Below are 18,903 nucleotides of genomic sequence, written 5' to 3'. Positions count from 1 at the left end.
GAGAGCTGCTGCCAGTCTGAGTAGACAATACTGACTTTGATGGACCAAGGGTCTGATTCAGTATAAGGCAGCTTCATATGTTCATATGTACTGAATTCCCCATTTATTACCAGATTTCCTATGCAGCTTTTAGCTGTTCTATACCTTCTCTCTCTCCCTGGTTTTAAAAGTCCCTGTATCTTGGTTATTTTCTGTTTCAGCTTGCTTCTTTCTGTTGTCACACCTTCTACATTCATTTTACATCCTTGGCAAATTTTGAGAATCTCTTAAATTTAGGGACTGACTCTTAAATTGGGAGGGATGGCTCGCTTGTTGGTATCTGGCCCTTGACCTCGTTTGTGATTCCAAAGCATCCCCCGCCCCTCCCCAAGTTTTAAACAAAAGATAAAGGGCATTCTAATCTGCATCTCTCAGGTGTGAGTAATGATAAACATTATGTACCAAGAATAACACTGCATAGTTTGATGAATGTAGCATATGGAAAAGTCAGCTTTATTTTTGACATTATTAAATAAGACACAGCACAGTCTATTCACACCAAAAGAATAGCCTTAGATATTTTTAAAATAATTTGATATTTCAGTTACGCTTCAGAAGTTCATACTAAATCTGAAAGCTTTCTCTGTCCTTTCTATAACACACATAGACTTTAAAAGTTCAAATATATTACCCACAGCATATTTTATTGTAAAATAAGTGTCACAATCTTTTGGAAGACATCTTTACCCAAAAGAATACTACATTAACATTAAGGAGAAAGGGAAATCTTTCTCTGTACAGTGCGAACTATCTGAATACTCAAGACTAGAGCTAAAAAGGCAAAATTAACTGCAGATTAAATAAAAGAAACTGAAATTAGGTAGCCAGAGTCCTAAACATTGTTCCAGCAAAGAGAATCCACACACAAAATAGTTGTATTGCAAACGTGCATCAGCATTTCTCTTCCATGTGGATGGAGTTGGCCATTCCTGTCCTCCTTGGATGTAAATGGTAATCCCCATTCTCTGTCTTGGGCCACTAGAATAGTGTGTGGGGCTCTATGTTGAGCAGGACTTTGCTGTCTTTGAAATGTCTACTGGAAAAAATAATTACTATAGGGAGGGAGCAATGATAGCAAAAAAGAGAGGTTGAAAATAACCAAATGCAACCTTTGCCTGACCAATTGCTGTAGTTCTGAAGATGCAACTGCAATTCATTTCCATGAATTGTCTGCTGGTTGCAAATTATTTGGGTATGAAGAGGACCAATACCATGCCACACAACATGACATGACGATATCCACAAAAGTCTGCTAGCATGGGCAACACAGCCAAGGTGGTGATTTCTCTTCTTCAAGCTTACAGTCTCTTGATAATGGTCTCCAAGCTATGGGACATATGGTGGAGGCTTTTCACCAGACAGGAAATAGGTTGGTGTATATAATGGAGGGGCATTGGGAGGAAGACCATAATTGGAGCTGGACTGAGATGGTGGCTGGGTGTCATCAGATAAGGAAATATCCGTAGATGATGATGTTGGAAAATTGTTGGTGGGCTGTAATGAGACAAAAGAGAGGTTTCATCAACAAATTTCAAAGATGTGTTTGTTGTAGCCAAAGCAACAAGAGAATCTTACAGTGCCTTGATGACTGACAAATGGGTTGTGCCATTAACTTCAACACTGGGTTCACAAAAGTTCATGTTAGTCTTTAAGGTACCAAAGGGCACTGTTGTGGTTTGTACCTTTCAGTGGTTTATTGCCAACTAAATTTCAGGAGTCTTAAGCATTCATAAATAGGAGGCAGCTGAAGATGATTCTATTTAGGACTGCATTTGATTAAAGGAGTTCTAAATTGTGGTTTTAAATGTTGGGGGGTTTTTAACACATAATCTGTTTTATGTATATTATTAATATTGTAGGCCACCTTGAGAAGGAAGAAGGGTAGTCACTAAATGCTTTAAATCAGCAAATAAATAAAATACTGGGTACAGATTACATAACACTCAAGCACAGTTTACAGATTAAATTGATAGGTCATGAGAAACCACAGTTTTCAAACTATGGCTAATTGTGACATTTAACTGCAGTTTGGATTTGTAAAACATCCTTCTTCATGGCATGTTTTGAGTCTATCTTGCCAGAGACAGCTGTAGAGAGAGGATGTGTAGGAGTTGGGAGCAAGGCAAGAAGGAGAATAACTGATTTATAAGCAAAAGTATTGTTGTGTCTTGTTACATCTGGATTTGTTCCTGATGTCTGGACATCCTCCCTAGCATGTGGTCTCTGGCTGCAAAGGATATATTTCATTGCACAGACTATGTTTAAAAAACAACATAACATTTCAGTACATCGGAAAGCTGCCACAATAGAGTCTCAATGTCTGCTCCACACAAGTCCAGTTGGTTGGTTCATTTTTTTATTGCATGACTATCTAAATGTTAACTTGTTAACATGGCTATCTAAATGTTAACAGCAATCAAATATTTGAGATGACACACTGCATACACTTTTACAGTCAGGGGAGAAGAAGGTCTCATTCTGTGTATTTCTTGCACTGTGAATACATACAATATTGATTGGGGAAGGATTATTTAGGAATGAGCAGAACACCACATCAGAACTGGCACAAGATCAAAAGAGGAGAGCCTCTCCCTGTCCCCAAAAGACACTCCCCACAGCAAATGGCAGTCTAACAGTGCCACAATGGAGTAACTTGCAGACAGATAAAGCAATAAGGCAGAATTCTTCTGCACCTACCTGAAGAGGTAAGTGATAGGATGGATAATGAGGAACAGCTGCTGCAGAAGGACAAAATCCAGTGTATGTCAAAATCTGCTGAGCTGGATTATAGAGGATCTGTGGTGGAGGAGCAGAGCTGAAGGCAATCTGGGACATGGGTGCCTGTATAACAGAAGGAGGAAGCCAATGTTTTGCTTATTTGCCTAGTCCTGATTTTCATATTCATCAGATTATTTTTCCACATGCCCACTGGTTAATTACTAAGGGCCAAACCAGATATTATGTTGACCTTTAAAGAAAAAATTGGTCATTTAAAAATGCCACAAAAGCCTGATCTGAGGCATGGCAGGACCAAGCAATCTTGTTTCCTCCACATATATTTTCCAGTGCCAAAAGAGCCTTGCAGCCTTTTTAAATGGTCAAATTCTTCTTTAAAATTGTCTTGATGGTCACAGGTCGGAAATTACTGTGGCTGCTGTAACATCTACTTTGGCCTTAACATCTTCCACAAACAAGATCCTAATCTAAATTAGTGCAATCTAAATTGTAAAGATTTCTTTTTTTAACAATGGGAACCCTATCTTTCTTTTACGCAACAGGTCTGCAAGCAGGAGATGTGATTGACAAGGTTCTCCAGGCATCTGATTGCATGCATGAATGCTGTTCAGTTCCTAGTAGATACCAATCAAAATACTTTGAATAGTTTCCAATTTCTAGGCATTTCAGGCAAAGTGATTGCCATTGTTAAGCAGATGCCTTTCTGCAGAGTTGTAAAATGGTTTTTTGCATAATCAGAAGAGTTCCATTGTAGCAGCAGAGCTGAAACACATCAAGGTCATTCTGCATAGGTAGCTACGTCAAGAAGAAATTATTCACTAGAACATTTTTCTCCAGCTCTTTTTGCTGAGTATATTCCATACATAAAATAACCTTGACAGAAGGAAGCAGCAAGCAGAATCAAATGCCAACAGCAGCAGGAAACCCAGTGAGGAAGAGGAATTACCTTGATGTGTTAAGCAGATACCCTCTTTATTAGGGGAGGGGGAGTTGGAGGAAGCACTGCAGAATTACTCAATCTGTTCTAAACCATTTCATGCCCACAATCTGTGGGCAGTCTAAAATATGTAAAGAAAGAAAGCTGGATTATATACAGTGACTGCTCTGCTTCATCCACACTCCAGAGAATGCGATTCTTTCTTTCTAGTCTTCCTTAAACAAAATGCCTCCCTGAAGCTGAGGAGCCCCCAGCAGGGCAAGTAAATGTGCACGGTTAAAGAGGGGGGAATCATTTTCTCCTCACAGGAACCATTTTACAACCAGCCTAAGGCAGTACCAAGTCACCTGTAGAGGTCCAGAGTCATGTTTGAAGAATGTAATCACCAATACAAAAAAAGCCCAGCAGGAACTCATTTGCATATTAGGCCACACCCCCTAACACCAAGTCAGTTGGAACTGTGTTCCTGCTCAAAAAAGCCCTGGTAATCACCCTCCTCTAGAGAGACTAATTCTATCAAGGACAAAGCTCTTTCACATACCCTGTCTTATAGTCCACATGTTTTGCCCTGTCCTGTGATTTTCAGTCCTAACCTTTTACCTTCCCCAAAGGGGAAGACAAAACAATCTTAACTATTATTACTTCAACAATTGTAAACGAAAGATTTCCTCCCCCTGCTTCCTGTATGGCTTAAAAAAAGAAATCAGCCCTACATCAATATGTTATAGTAATATGTACTTTGTTGTTGTTGTTCAGTTGCACAGTCGAGTCCGACTCTTTGTGACCCCATGGACAAAGTCATGCCAGGCCCTCCTGTCTTCCACCATCCTTCAAAGTCTGCTCAAATTCGTGTTTGTTACATTAGTAACACTGTCCAGCCATCTCATCTTTTGCCATCCCCTTCTTCTTTTGCCTTCTGTCTTTCCTAGCATCAGGATCTTCTCCAAGTAGTGCTCCCTTCTCATTTGGTGGCCAAAGTATTTGAGCTTCAGCTTCAGCATCTGACCTTCCAGGGAACAGTCTGGGTTGATTTCCCTTAGGACTGACTGATTCGATCTTCTTGCAGTCCAAAGGACTCTCAAGTGTCTTCTCCAGCACCACATCTCAAAAGCATCTATTCTTCTGCGCTCGGCCTTCCTTATGGTCCAGCTTTTACAGCCATACATTACTACAGGGAATACCATCGCTTTGACTATACGGACTTTTGTTGGCAGGCTGATGTCTCTACTTTTTATTATACTGCCCAGGTTCGCCATAGTTGTGCTCCCAAGGAGCAAACGTCTTTTAATTTCATGGCTACAGTCACCATCTGCAGTGATCTTGGATCCCAGAAATGTGAAGTCTGTCACTGCTTCCATGTCTTCCCATTCTATCTGCCAAGGTGTGATGGGGCCAAATGCCATGATCTTAGTTTTTTTGATGTTGAGTTTCAGGCCTACTTTTGTGCTCTCTTTCACCATCAACAAGAGGTTCTTTAGGTACTGTGTTCTCTCAATTCTCTGTTTTGGAATTTTTAAAGCATCTAGCTCCTGATGCAGAGGCAGAGCTTTTTTTTGCAGCAGGAACTCCTTTGCACATTTAGGCCACACACCCCTGATATAGCCAAACCTCCTGGAGTTTACAGTAAACCCTGTAGTAAGAGCCCTATAAGCCCTTGGAGGATTGGCTACAACAGGGGTGTGTGGTCTAATATGCAATGGAGTTCCTGTTACAAAAAAAGCTCTGTGCAGCAGTGTACGGTGAAAGGCATATATCCACAGTGGAAGGGGTTAGAGACTTTTTAGAATGAAACTTGGTACATATAATGGTATAATTTTATATAGATACAACAATACTCTAGGGCTACCCCCCCACACACACACACACACACACATGTTCTGTAATCTGCATAACCTGAACTTCTATCCCATGTACTGAGAACAGATGTTTGAAAGGAGGATGATTGGGTAGAATGGTATATTAACTGGAATGTGTTAGTGCTTTATAGTACTTTTACTGCAGTGATAAAAGTGATCATATCAACCTGTGCTGAAAGATCTTCACTGGCTGCCCATCTGTTTCTGAGCACAAGTCACTGGGTTGGTTTTAAAGACTTCAATGGCTCTGGGGACAGAGTACTTGAAGGAATGCCTTCACCCATATTGTTCGGCCCACCAGCTGAGATCTTCTGAAGGCCTGTTCTCTATGCCATGACCTTCAGAGGTTAGGCAGGTGGGAACCACAGCACTTTTTTCAGTGGTGGTGACTTAGCTTTGAAATGCCTCCCCCCAACATAAGGAAGCTCCCTTCAGTTAAATGGCTCTTCGTCCACTTAAGCTGAAGGAATTTCCTTCTAGCCTCAGGCAGGATACTACTCACATGCAGATTTTTTAATCAATGGAATAGCTCAAGACCTTACCACATCTTTAAATGCACCAAGTATTGCTGCAGTAACTATGCCAAGAAACAAGCCAATGATGTTCAAGACAGTGGAGGACCAGAGCAGCCGGTACAGATGAACCACATCCTGACAACTGTTCACACCAAGGAACTCATAATAGCTTGTGGAGTGTTCTGAGCTGGCAGAAATGGGGAGAAATGACATCATGTCATGAGCTATTAAGAAAAATTAACAGCCACATTCCCAGCTCCGCCGTGTTAAATTCCTAACAGTGATGGTATTCAGAAATTTTGACTATACTCAAAGCTGCTCAATCTAGCTACCTTCCTCTATTATAAAATTAATGGGACATCCAATATTTTAAAAATGAGTTTCTAATCTTTTCTAGGAAAGGGTTTTATATAAATATGTACAAGTTTTGGAGGCTGTAGCAGCTACACCTCTGAATCACCTCCACCTCTGCACTGTATGCTGTAACCTGGTCTGAAAACCTTGAATGACAGGGCACACATACAGAATTCTTCAGTTCAGAGAGTCAGTTAGGAAGGCAGTTAAGAACTGACAGTTGACTGGGAAAGAAGGCTAAGGGAGTGAGGAGATCAAGAAAGATCCCCTTTAAAGCCTGAGGGAAATAGCGCCTAGAAAAGGAGGGTGATCCCTATCCAGTCTAAAGAAAATAGCTCTTAAAATAAGGGGGTGATTCTTAACCAGTGGGTAAGGAAGGAAACTGGAACTTGTTTGAATGTTCCTGCCCTCACCAACTTAAGTATCTGTGAGACAAAGAAACTTATGCCCGTGTATTTAATCAGACACTGCCAAGAAATCTCTCTCAAGTTTTTTAAAGTCTTGTCTGTATAACAGAAATCATTACTTATTTTTGACAAATTATCTGGCACTTATTTGTATACAAAGTTATCTCCTGTTGTTTGTTCATCTCATAAGTCCTACACCTGACCATTTCCCCTAAAAGTTAAATAAAACAGATTGATGTTTTATGGACTACCATCAGTCTCTTGTGTGCCATTTTCAAAGGATTTTAATCTTTCCCTTCTGGTCCCTAGACTGGGGCAGCATATATCTAAACACATTAAAGTGACTGGGAAGGACGGCCAGAGAGAAAAACAAAGAAGAAAAGGAATAAGGGGCTGTCAGCAAAGAAGAAGAAAAAGGAAAAACCCTGTGAAGGAGGGCGAATCATCATATATGCTATTTTAGGAAACTTTTAAAAATGTAAATGCCCTTGCCAGCTGTACAAACACCTGCTGTATAAATCCAGGACTGGAGCACCCACCCTTTTTTTAAATAGCTGTAAACAGCACAGCACTATTTCTATACAACAAGTTTATCCAAAAGCTACAGCCATACTAACAATAGAATGGAATCTGAAGGGAGTGCTATGTTAGGGCTAAAATGCAGTTGGGGGCTGCTTCATTTGATTGTGTATATTAAGGCTCTGCTGTTTATATCTGCTGATGGTCAAACAGTACATCTGGGCTGCCAGAACAGAACTAAAGCCATTCTAAAGGTTAAATGGGAGGGAAGGTGGCATGATGTAGCCAGATTTTCATCAGATCTCAGAAGCAAGCCACCTCTGTTTCTCACTTACCTTGACAGCCCCTTGCTGGGCTTGCCATAAATTGGCTGCTATTTAATAGCACTTTACATCCCACCCCTACCCCCACAAGGCTGAAGTCAAGTCAATTTCCTGTCACAGATGCATTTCATCTCTTCCAGTTTGGAGCACTCTTAGATCTAGAGGGCCTGGAACTTCACTTGGCCATATGTTGGACCTTATTTTGCTGCTGTGAAGTCTCCATGCAGCAAAATAGACCTTGTGACCATCATTCATTTCACTGCAGTGTCATGCCTAGACCATCACAATAGATTATTTTGTGCAGAAGTTTCAGTTTGCTCAGAATGTAGCAACTTATATCCAACTATTTTGTTATTCAGTTGCACAGTGGCTCACAACAAAAAGCACATTACAGAAATGTGGCAACATTTGCCCTGGCTAGCTGCATAGTCACAATCAAGGTTCCGTCTAAGTTGCAGAGTCTTGTGAGCAAAGATTCTACTTTGTGAGCTACTGGCATTAAAGTTGTGAGCTATGGTGTAAATTAGTTTGCTCTGGGGCCATTTTTCCTGAGCTAAGACAAAAACGTGTGAGCTGGAGGCTAAAAATCTGTGAGCAAGCTGATGCTAACTCAGCTTAGAGGGAACACTGATCACAAATCAAGGTAACATTTTTTTTATTATTATTATGGCCTTAAGTGCTTGGGCCCTTACATAACAAGGGCATTTTCATGTGTGATGTTTAATTAGGTTTGTACTCAACTTGTGTGAAAGCAAACTTTATATTAGCTTCTATTCAGGTGGGTAGCTGTATTGGGCTGAAGCAACAGAATAAAGTTTGAGTCCACTGGCACCTTTAAGAATTAAACTTCGTTGGTCTTAAAGATACAACTGGACTCTAACTTAATTCTTATATTAGCTTGACAGACCTTATGATTTCTCTCACACATGTGCTACAAACAGAATTCAGGAAGGTCAAATGCACCTTATAGCTCTTTCTATCCAACTAAGCTCTGTAGAATCTACTTTTGTATTTACTATTTATACACTATCAGATACAGCCTACAGGAATTTTCAGGAGTGGCTCAACTACACAAATTACCAAAGCCTAAGAATCATTATGGTAATTAAATATCATCTTACAGGGTTGATATGGGTGAGAGGTGGAATTTTAACATTGGTGTTTTCCTGAGCCTTTGGAATAGGATGGATTAGATATAAATAATAAACTATAAGTGTAATAGAATGGAAAAGCTGCATTTGAACAATAAGGAAAGAGTGAGCTGAGTAGATTCTGGGTTGAAATTATAAATCAAACCCATGAAGCTTGACAGCAAATGAGAGCAATCAGTTTACCTAGGGTGTGTGAGATGGCAGAATAACCCTGTGAGGCTATTTTCCAACTACTTTTTGTTTTGGTCTTTTGCAAAACATGAAACATCTTGTACTAGTGCTGGCATGCATATTTGTGTGGGAGGAAGGTTCTCAGCAAAAGGATTTAATGCATGGCAAGCAGGAAACAGGCAGATTTCTGCTTTCTTCATATTGAACCAGGTCAGCAGAATTGGAAGTAACAGACTACACTGGTACAGAACACTGGATTACGCATTCTGAATGGACTGAAGTATTAGGAAGTTTTATCTGCAGTTCCCTCCAGATCCTGTGGAAGACATTATAAGCACAAGTTGTAAAAGGTAGAGCCTTTTTGTTGGCAGTGGGCAGTGCTTAAAACAATGCAATTAAAACATTCCTTGAATTCCACCATGTTGTTTTTTCCTTGAAGGGTGGAAAAGGCAAATCTTAAGATTGACAACAGCTTTCTGTCCTGCAGTTGTCTGTGGGTACTTACTTTTCACAGTTGTACAAGTCACAACAGTAGCATGTGTTGCTCTTCACCCTCAGCTGGCATTTACTGTTTAAGGTGTAACACGTCACCTAGAATAAGAGGTGAAAGCAAGAAGTTCAGCTGGCCGCAAGCAATTATTGCACCTGGGTGGAGGACAGGGAAAGAATTAAGAAAGACTGGGGCAATCGTGCCAAGCACAGCCCCTCAGCCAGGTGACTCACCTGGCTTTCTGCAGCCCTGGCAGGGGCAGGCTTAGCTACAAGGCATCTGGGGCAGCTGCTGTGAGCTGGATGAACTGCCCCCAACCACTCACAGCCTTTTCCTCTCCCCAACAGAGTAGGAAAGAAGAGGAAGAGCCAGTAGTGGCTATGCCTGGGCTGTGACCCACTCAGGGTTGGCAGCAGCCCATACTGCATAGAAAAAGGTCCAGCCCACCTACCGTTGAGTCTGGCTGGCTCAGGTGTGTGGCAGTAATTCTGAGGGCCCAACCTAGACTTTTGCCCAGGGCTCTAGAATCACTGAAACTGTTCCTGGCCCCTCCCCTTTTGGTCTGTTGAACAAATTGGGGGGCAGAGTAGACAGGGCCAGCAGACCTGAGGATTGGTGGCTTCAATTTGGTCAGCATTGCATGTTTAAAAGGAAAGGGCTGCAAGCGACCTGGGCTTTCAGAGGAGCTATTAGCTAGGTGCAGATCATCCCTGCAACAGACAGGTATGCAAGATACTTGTACAAGAAGGTCTCTTTCTCATTATTAGTGTTAACTCAATGCAAACACTCTTCCTACCCATTTGGGGGAAGAAGAAGTAGTCAAAGGCCATTTTCCCACTGACCTTACTCCGGAGTGACGTCCCTCTTCACCGCGCAGCGTCTGCGCAGATTTCCCACCAACTGCTGTGCACAACCAGGAAGTGCCGCGGCTTTTGCGTCGCAGATGTAAACCGCAAAAAACCAGTTTACATCTGTGACGCAAAAGCCGCGGCTCTTCCTGGTTGTGCACAGCAGTTGGTGGGAAATCCGCGCAGATGCTGTGCGGTGAAGAGGGACGTCGCTCCGGAGTAAGGTCAGTGGGAAAACAGCAACTGTGTGAGTGCTATACCTGTAAGAGGTTTAGATATTGAGACCTTTGTATTTTAGTACATTTGAGTGAAACAAGCAGTGCTGGTTCCTGATTAAAACAAGAGCACAAAGGCCCTCTGAGCTGAGTTAGTGTGAGCTAGCTCACCGTTTTTTAGCCTCTGACTCACACATTTTTGTCTTAGCTCAGGAAGGATAGCCCCAGAGCAAGCCAATTTATGTAGCAACCAAACTGCTAACTCACAACCTAATGCCAGTAACTCGCAAGACTCCACAGCTTAGAGGGAGTATTCAGTACTGATTATTTAGGTGTCTAAGTGCTGGTATTACTACTGTGTGCATTTTAAAGCTAATCCTCTGCATTTACTAATTCTGGCTTTATTTATTTTAAATCCAAACTCCCGGCTAGTTGTTTTTTTTTGTAATGCTTTTTATCAGAATTATCAGCCTTCATTTCACTGGAAAGTGAGTTTCCTTTAAAACAAATGCATAGAATGCATGGGAGAGGAGGTTGATGGGTGGAGATTTCCTGTAAATTCTGCCATATTTTATTCCATTGCTTTTTCAGGAGAAGAAAAAAACAGATGGAGTTCTTCTGAATAGTTTTTACAAGACAAGATCAGCTCTTAAATCTTAGTGAAATGATTAAACGCTGCAAAAGGCAAAGCATTACAGGCCTGTGTTCTGGTCACTAGGACATAGAAAGAGGCTCCTAAGTATACACAATAAACAGAGCTTCTTTTTTTAGCAGGAGCACACAGGAACACAGTTTTGGCTGGCTCACTGTCAAGGGGTGTGGCCTAATATGTATATGAGTTCCTGCTGGGCTTTCTCTACAAAAAAAGCCTCGAAAATAAATATAAATAGTGAATTATTAACCACCATTTTCAGTAATTATCCCAGTCCATTATGCTGATTATATAGGGTTGCCAAGTCCAATTCAAGAAATATCTGGGGACTTTGGGGGTGGAGCCAGGAGACTTTGGGGGCGGAGACAGGAGCAAGGTTGTGACAAGCATAAATGAACTCCTAAGGGAGTTCTGGCCATCACATTTAAAGGGACAGCACACCTTTTAAATCCCTTCCCTCCATTGGAAATAATGAAAGATAGGGGCATCTTCTTTTGGGGCTCAATCCTTTTGAAACTTGGGAGGTATTTTGGGGAGAGGCACAGGATGCTATACAGAAAATTTGGCACCTCTACCTCAAAAAACAGCCCTCACAGAGCCCCTGACACCCGCGGATCAATTTCCCATCATTCCCTATGGGAATCGTTCCTGGAGGTGCATAATGGCTGTGGGGGTGGAGCTTCCCCCGCCGGCCAGCTGGCTGGGGGAGGGGGGAAGCCTGTAAAACCAGGGGATCCCCCGCTGGGACCTGGGGATCGGGAAGCCTATGATTATAATAGGGTACAAAGGGTACAGTTCAGCAACCCTACTAATTCATATAGAGCGGGTGGGTGGGGGTGGGTGGAAGGCCATCAAAAGCACATCATTGGTGAGTGAGAAGAAAGACCTGAACCTTTCCTGTGCCCACAACTTCCCCACTCCTGAACCGCTTGGTCAAAACAGTTTTTACTGGGGTGGGGCTCAAAGGCTAGAGGCCATTCCCACAAGGAGAAGCAGTTGCTTAGGGGGGCAACAGCATGGAGAGAAGACATGGATCTTCCAAAAACCCATATCATACTTTAAAACAAACACACACTTCCACTTACTTCATATTAATTTTGAATGATCCCAGGCTGACATGTGCTACCAGAACACCAGGTTTGCCCTTAGTTGTCTAGAGATATCAGCAATAACTGCTCCCAAAAGCTGATTTTGAGGCATGGAAAGAACAGTGATGACGCATGCCTGGCATTTTGCAAGATGCACTGATTGCATTTTCAATTTTAGCTTTTCTTCATTTTCTTTTCGCCTCCTGCTATTGTAATCACCATTTTGGCAAACTTGTGCATCCATAAACACACACACATCTCATAAATCTTCACTTGGGCAAATCCACTTTGTCTGACAAGACAGACTGATGCCATGGTAAGCTAGGCACCATTAAAATCAGACTCTACACAACTGAATATATGCAAATTTTGTAAGGAGAAAACTTGAGCACATTTGGATTTGTCTCTGTAACTCTCAAGATTCTGCACTGCAAAGAACATTTCAAGGGCACTGGCAAGTACTTTGAAAATAGAAGGAAAGTACAAAGATTGGGAAAAGGTGGGGAAAGTGATAATGAAATAACAACTGTACAGGAAAGAAGTTGATCTTTATTTTCTGACTTTTCAGATTTCAAAATATTCTCCACAAGTGTTTGTGCTGTTCTCCATAATCACAGGAGTGAGAAACTTCCCAGGATCCCAAATTGTGTATCATGCAATGTTTCCATGGTTACATGGCAATTAGATAAATGCGAGGAACAAAATTAAAAACAGAACCTGTGTATGACAGGAACCCTAGGACTGCTTTAAATAGGACTGAACAAAGTACAGGTGTATTTTTAACTGTTTAAGACATCTTTTTAAAGAGACACCCATTTAAATGCAAAACCTTTCTGGAAATAGAATGGGTCCCTCCTCAGCTCTAGTCATATATTGCGTGATCTTTCACTCTCTCATATAGGAGATAACTGTCTGTCTGTCTGTCTATCTATTGATCGTGTGTACTATACACCAAAACCCGAACTATATACCAAGAAAATTCTAAACCAGCTCATTTGAAGCAATGCTTATAATTTATTTCTGTGATTTGTATGTTTGTGTTTTTCCCCCGTGACTTCATGTTCATGCACAGCAAACACTTGAATTTGGTAAGTAAAGGTAGTCCCCTGTGCAAGCACCAGTCATTATCGACTCTGGGGTGACATTGCATTACGTTTTCACGGCAGACTTTTTGTGGGGTGGTTTGCCATTGCCTTCCCCAGACATCTACACTTTCCCCTTAGCAAGCTGGGTACTCATTTTACTGACCTCGGAAGGATGGAAAGCTGAGTAAATCCTTGAGCCAGCTACCTGAACCCAGCTTCTGCTGGGATCAAACTCAGATCGTGAGCAGGGAGTTTAACTGCAGTACTGCAGCTTTACCACTCTGCGCCACGGGGCTCTTAGCATGAATTTAGTACCAACAATAAATTCAGTACTTCCCAAATTATTTTTTTAACATTATCCTATCCTTCTCCCCAAAACAGCTGTGGGTGATGTACATTATTGTCCCTATCCTCAACAGCAACTCTGTGAAGTGGGATAATCTGAGAAATAGTAACTGCCAACTAACCAAATAAGATTCATGTCCAAACTAGGACTTGAACCCAGGTCTTTTCTGTTCTTCAATGTTCTAGCCACTATCCCAAATTAGAATGTCAGCTTTAAATTTAAAAAAACAAAACCAAAGTTTTTCTCCTTTAAGGCTTCAGAGGCTATCTGGAAAGTATGTGGGAAGTGTCTGAAGAGATTTCAGAAGCCAGACAGAGAACAATGCAGAATGAGGATCCAATGTCACACAGAGTTCTTTCCTTGAGCAGAATTAACTATGTGAAGTAAGCTAAGTTAAGTAAGTGTGATTGGTGTGCATAATTTCAAAGTCACATTGTCACAGAATACAGCTTTTCTTGGTATATAGCTTGGGTTTATTGAGTACACACCATCCTTCTGTTAAGAACAGACTACATTCTGCAAATATGCTGTGTGTAAAACATCCTGCAACAGGAGTGGGGGGATGAGTCTGCTGTCTAACATTTCAGTCAAAAAGTCTATTGCCACAGAATATCCCTGCAGTTGGCTGAAGAACAAAAATGAATGTGTTTATTTAGATATTTATATCCTACTTTTCTCCCCAACTGGAACCCAAAGGAGCTTACAGTAACATCTCCTCCTCTATTTTATCCTCACAATATCTGAATATAAAATATGGACATTCTTAGTTTGTGTCCAATCATCACAAAGCAAAATTATTTAAATTATGGTTTTCAGGCTGGGGTAAACTTATTATCATAGGCAAATATTTGAAGATTACCATGAGTCAGTCTTGAGGTGTGTGTGTGTGGAGATTTGTCTAATGTATATATTCCAAGGCATCATTACTGGAAAAAATGGAATATAAATGGCTTTGATTCCAATTCAAATATATGTGTTCTAATAGCAAGTTGAAAAATGAAAAATGAGCTACAAAACAACTGTAGTCTGTTAGCTTACCTCTGTTTGGTAGGCATCATAGAGGAATCCTATTCCACTTGAATAATACTGGCATCTTTTATTATATAAAGGCCTAGGCTCCTGAAAGAAGAAAAAATTACAAAAAAATATTAAATATAGCAATTCTAGGTAGATCGATTCAGAACTGACCTCAAGTCTGTTCATTAGTCCCACCCTACAATCCTTCAAAATACCGATCTAAGATTGTTGTTGTTCTGTTTGCTTCAATAAATGTCAATAAATTTTTGAAACTTTTTTTTTAAATCTGTTCATTAGGACTTTTTTCCCAAGACACCATCCTTCAGATTGCACTATTTATTTGTACAACACCAAGGCAGCAAATAGAACTTCATTCCCTCACATCAAATGCTGTCAAGTTTGAATGAAGTCTGTTTGAGTTACTGGATAGCAAAAAAATCATAGAATTACAGAGTTGGAAGGCCATCTAGTCCAACCCCCTGCTCAGTGCAGGATCAACCTAGAGCATCCCTGACAAGTGTTTGTCCAGCCACTGCTTAAAGGCTATCAGTGAGGGGAAACTCACCACCTCCCTCAGTAGCTGATTCCACTGTTGAACAACTTTTACTTTTAAAAGGTTTTTCCTAATATCCAGCCAGTACCTTCCCACCCTTAATTTAAACACATTATTAAGAGTCCTCTCTTTTGCTGCCAACAGGAACAGCTCCCTGCCCTCCTCTGAGTGATAGCCCTTCAAATACTCAAAGAGAGTAATCATGTACCCCCTCAGCCTCCTCTTCTCCAGAATGAACATCCCAAGTCCCTCAGCCTTTCCTCTTTAGTCTCCAGGCCCTGATCGTCCTCGTCACTCTCCTCTGCATCCTCTCCATTCTGTCCACATCCTTCTTGAAGTGAGACCTCCAGAACTGCACACAATACTCCAGGTGTGGCTGACCAATGCAGTGTACAGCAGGTCTAGGACATCTTGAAATTTGGGTGTTATGCCTCTGTTGATACATCCCAAGATCACACTGCCTGCTCATATTTAACGCACAGCCAGAAACACTGGGCTGTATGTTTTGTTACTAGCACATGTTTGTCATCTCAGAAGCGAACTGAAATAGGTGATATATTGGAAGAAAGGGAGATGTACTAGGGCAGGGGTGTTGAACTCATTTGTTAGGAGGGCCAGATCTGACACAAATGGGACTTCGTGGGCCCAGACCATGTGTGTCATAAAATGCAATGTGAGGTAACAGAGATATAAACTTTATAAAGGACACAGACAAACACAATTAAAGATATTAATTTTTAACTTAAAATACAAATGTGCTTTAAACTCTTGCAATATTTTGTTTAAAATGGAAAGTAGTGGGATTTGGCAATGCAATTTAAAAAATAAAATATCAAGAAAAAGCACAAGGATCACAGTGGAAACTAAAAATATAAAATGTTCTGAGCCTGGGAAAACAATGAAATTGCATTGCAAGCTTCTCTCACCCCTCCTTGGGTCTACTCAGATTGGCAACGAAGCAGAAGTACTTCTTCAACCAAAGAGTGATTAACACATGGAATTCACTGCCACAGGGGTGGTGGCACTACAAGCATTGACAGGTTCAAGAGAGGATTGGATAAACATATGGAGCAGAGGTCCATCAAGATATTGATGGAACTCTCTGTCTGGGGCAAGTGATGCTCTGTATTCTTGGTGCTTGGGGGGGGGCAACAGTGGGAGGGCTTCTAGTGTCTTGGCCCCACTTGTGGATCTCCTGATGGCATCTAGTTTTTTCTTTAGCAACTGTGTGACAGAGTGTTGGACTCGATGGGCCATTGGCATGATCCAACATGGCTTCTCTTATGTTCTCCAGTATAATATCCCCCTTTGGCTGTCGGGTCCCAGGTTAGGGTACTCTCTAGGTCAGGTCCATTGAGCAGAGACAAGCTAGATTAAAACGTCAACCCTTTATTTGCAAGGGCACAACCCCAGGAAGTCTGAGCTTCAGCTTTCTATATAGGAACTTGAAACACATTGCAGCACAGACAAAGCAAGGAAAATGTGGAATGGGTCTTCTATCAAGGTCCCTGGGCACAGAGACCTTAATGGAAAATCCACTCCACATTCTCCCCTCAGCTTTGATGGAGAGTCCATTCCATGTTTTCCTTGAAGCTTTGTCTGTGCTGCAGCCTGCAAAGACAAGGCAGAAAAAGCAGAGAACTGAAAGAGAAAGGAACTTTGTCAAACTTGGGAGCTTCAAATGGCGAGGACAGGAGTGGGAGAAGGGGGAGAAAAGAGCTGGCTCACGGGCCAGACATTTAACACCCCTGTACTAGGGGAAAGAGTTCTCTGTATATGAATATATATATATAATTGGATTCTGACCACAGGCTAAACTGTATTTGGAAAGGTTGAACTTATAGTATTTCACATTTAGCCTGGCTCTCACACAATACTTTGCAACTGTAAGAATAGTTGAACAATGAAGCTAGCTGCCTGAGAATGATGTTAAGTCCCTGGAAGTTTCTATGAAACTAGGGGCCAAACAGTTGCATGCAGACAGATTCAGGTGGGTAGCTATGTTGGTCTGAAGCAGTAGAGGAAAGTTAGAGTCCAGTGGCACCTTTAAGACTAACGAAGTTTTATTCAAGGTATGAGCTTTCGTGTGCATGCATACGATTCAATGAAAAGGTTGAATAGATTACAAATCACCCCACATCAAAGAAAAAGGTGTTATTAGTTGCTTCTATCCTTGAGAGACAGATGGCGTGTAATAACAAGCACTCCACAAATGATATATTTACACATCTACCTCCTATTTTGACATACTTATTTGCTCCACAGTTAAATGTAGAATTAAATGTAAACAATGGTGACCTCCAGAATTAAATGTAAACAATGGTGACTTTATAAACTTGGTGTCACGGGCTGAGGCCGGGTCAGGCAAAGTCCAGGGGCAGTCCAAGGTCTGTAGCTGGTGAGCAAAGAGGGTCCAAGGCGCCAAAACCGAATCACAGTCCAGGTATCGCAGGTCAGAGGTTCAGAAGCCGAAGTCAGGGGGTCCAGAAGTCAAAGTCAAAAGCCGAAGTGGATGCTAGAACATCAGGTAAGTGACTAGTTGCTTCCACAAAGCCTCCTCCCAAAGCCCACAGCTATATAGCCCTCTGCTGGCTGTTGCCCATTTGGGCCAATTGCTGGCTCAGAGAGGCAGCCAGGATCCTGTTGAGACTCAAGCATCTTCACTCCAGAAGGGCCAGAATCCTTTCAAAACTCAGGGCTCAGGGAGCGTCTTGCTCGTGAGCGTGCCGCCCTCCTCCAATCCCTGAGGTCCTGACGAAGGTGGTCACGTACACGAGCCACCCGAGAGAGCGAGGCAGGGGGGCTTGGATCTTCTCCAGCAGGAGGCAGGGGCACTGGTGCAGGTGGCAGGGGCGCAGTTTCTTCTGCAGGCTCAGCTTCTTCTGCAGGGTCCCCAGCACCCATGACACTTGGCTTGTTACTCCTGTCTGCATCTGTTAAAAACATCTTCATTATGTTGTATGCTAATTTGCTGTTTAACTTCTGCCTTATATGTATGGACTGGTACATTCCATTCCATTATATCTGAGGAAGTGTGCATGCACATGAAAGCTCATACTTTGATTCAAACTCTGTGGGTCTTAAAGTGCCGCTGGACTCAAACTTTGTTCAGTTGCATGCAGTTTGTCTGATTCTTCTTTAAAAATCTAATGCAACCACAGAAGCTGCTAACAAAACCTGCCCTTTGTCTTTTGCTGCACAAAGGAAATGATATAGGCATTAATGTTTCTCCTTAAGTGGGGGCAATTTTAGTACAAAAATAACAAAGAGGAAAAGTACTATGAAGACTAACGCTTACAGGATTCTGCTTTCGTTTCCATAATGTCTGGCAATATTTTGTAATATAAAAGATGCTGAGAAGACAGCCACAAAACTGAATCAAGGCATTTCTGGAATTTTTGGGTGAGAGGGTAAGTTTTCATTTTGCATTCAATATGTGGATAAGGAGACAGTGCCCTTGATAATGTACAAACCTCTTTCCCTTTCCAATTCATAACCAGTAGAACAAAGTTTGAGTCCAGTGGCACCTTTACGACCAACAAAGTTTAATTCTAGGTATAAGCTCTCATGTGTATGCACACTTCTTCATAACCAGTGCTAC

The 18,903-nt window shown here is 41.7% G+C and overlaps 1 protein-coding gene across 2 annotated transcripts in view; it reads right to left on the bottom strand.

Annotated features, from left to right (window-relative positions):
- Positions 1 to 915: 915 nt before the first annotated feature.
- The window catches only part of TMEM255B (transmembrane protein 255B), a 72,102-nt gene continuing 54,114 nt past the window's right edge, over positions 916 to 18,903 (bottom strand). For both annotated transcript variants that reach the window (XM_060235087.1, XM_060235088.1), the window contains 5 exons: positions 14,771 to 14,851; positions 9,514 to 9,599; positions 6,111 to 6,270; positions 2,737 to 2,880; positions 916 to 1,533 (listed from right to left, as the gene is read on the bottom strand). In XM_060235087.1, the coding sequence (XP_060091070.1) occupies positions 1,366 to 1,533; positions 2,737 to 2,880; positions 6,111 to 6,270; positions 9,514 to 9,599; positions 14,771 to 14,851 (639 nt within the window). In that variant the 3' untranslated portion in view covers positions 916 to 1,365. The remainder of the gene's footprint in view (positions 1,534 to 2,736; positions 2,881 to 6,110; positions 6,271 to 9,513; positions 9,600 to 14,770; positions 14,852 to 18,903) is intronic.

The sequence above is a fragment of the Heteronotia binoei genome, chromosome 3 (genome assembly GCF_032191835.1).
Source record: "Heteronotia binoei isolate CCM8104 ecotype False Entrance Well chromosome 3, APGP_CSIRO_Hbin_v1, whole genome shotgun sequence".
Classification (NCBI taxonomy): domain Eukaryota; kingdom Metazoa; phylum Chordata; class Lepidosauria; order Squamata; family Gekkonidae; genus Heteronotia; species Heteronotia binoei.
This window is presented reverse-complemented; position numbering and strand designations above follow the sequence as displayed.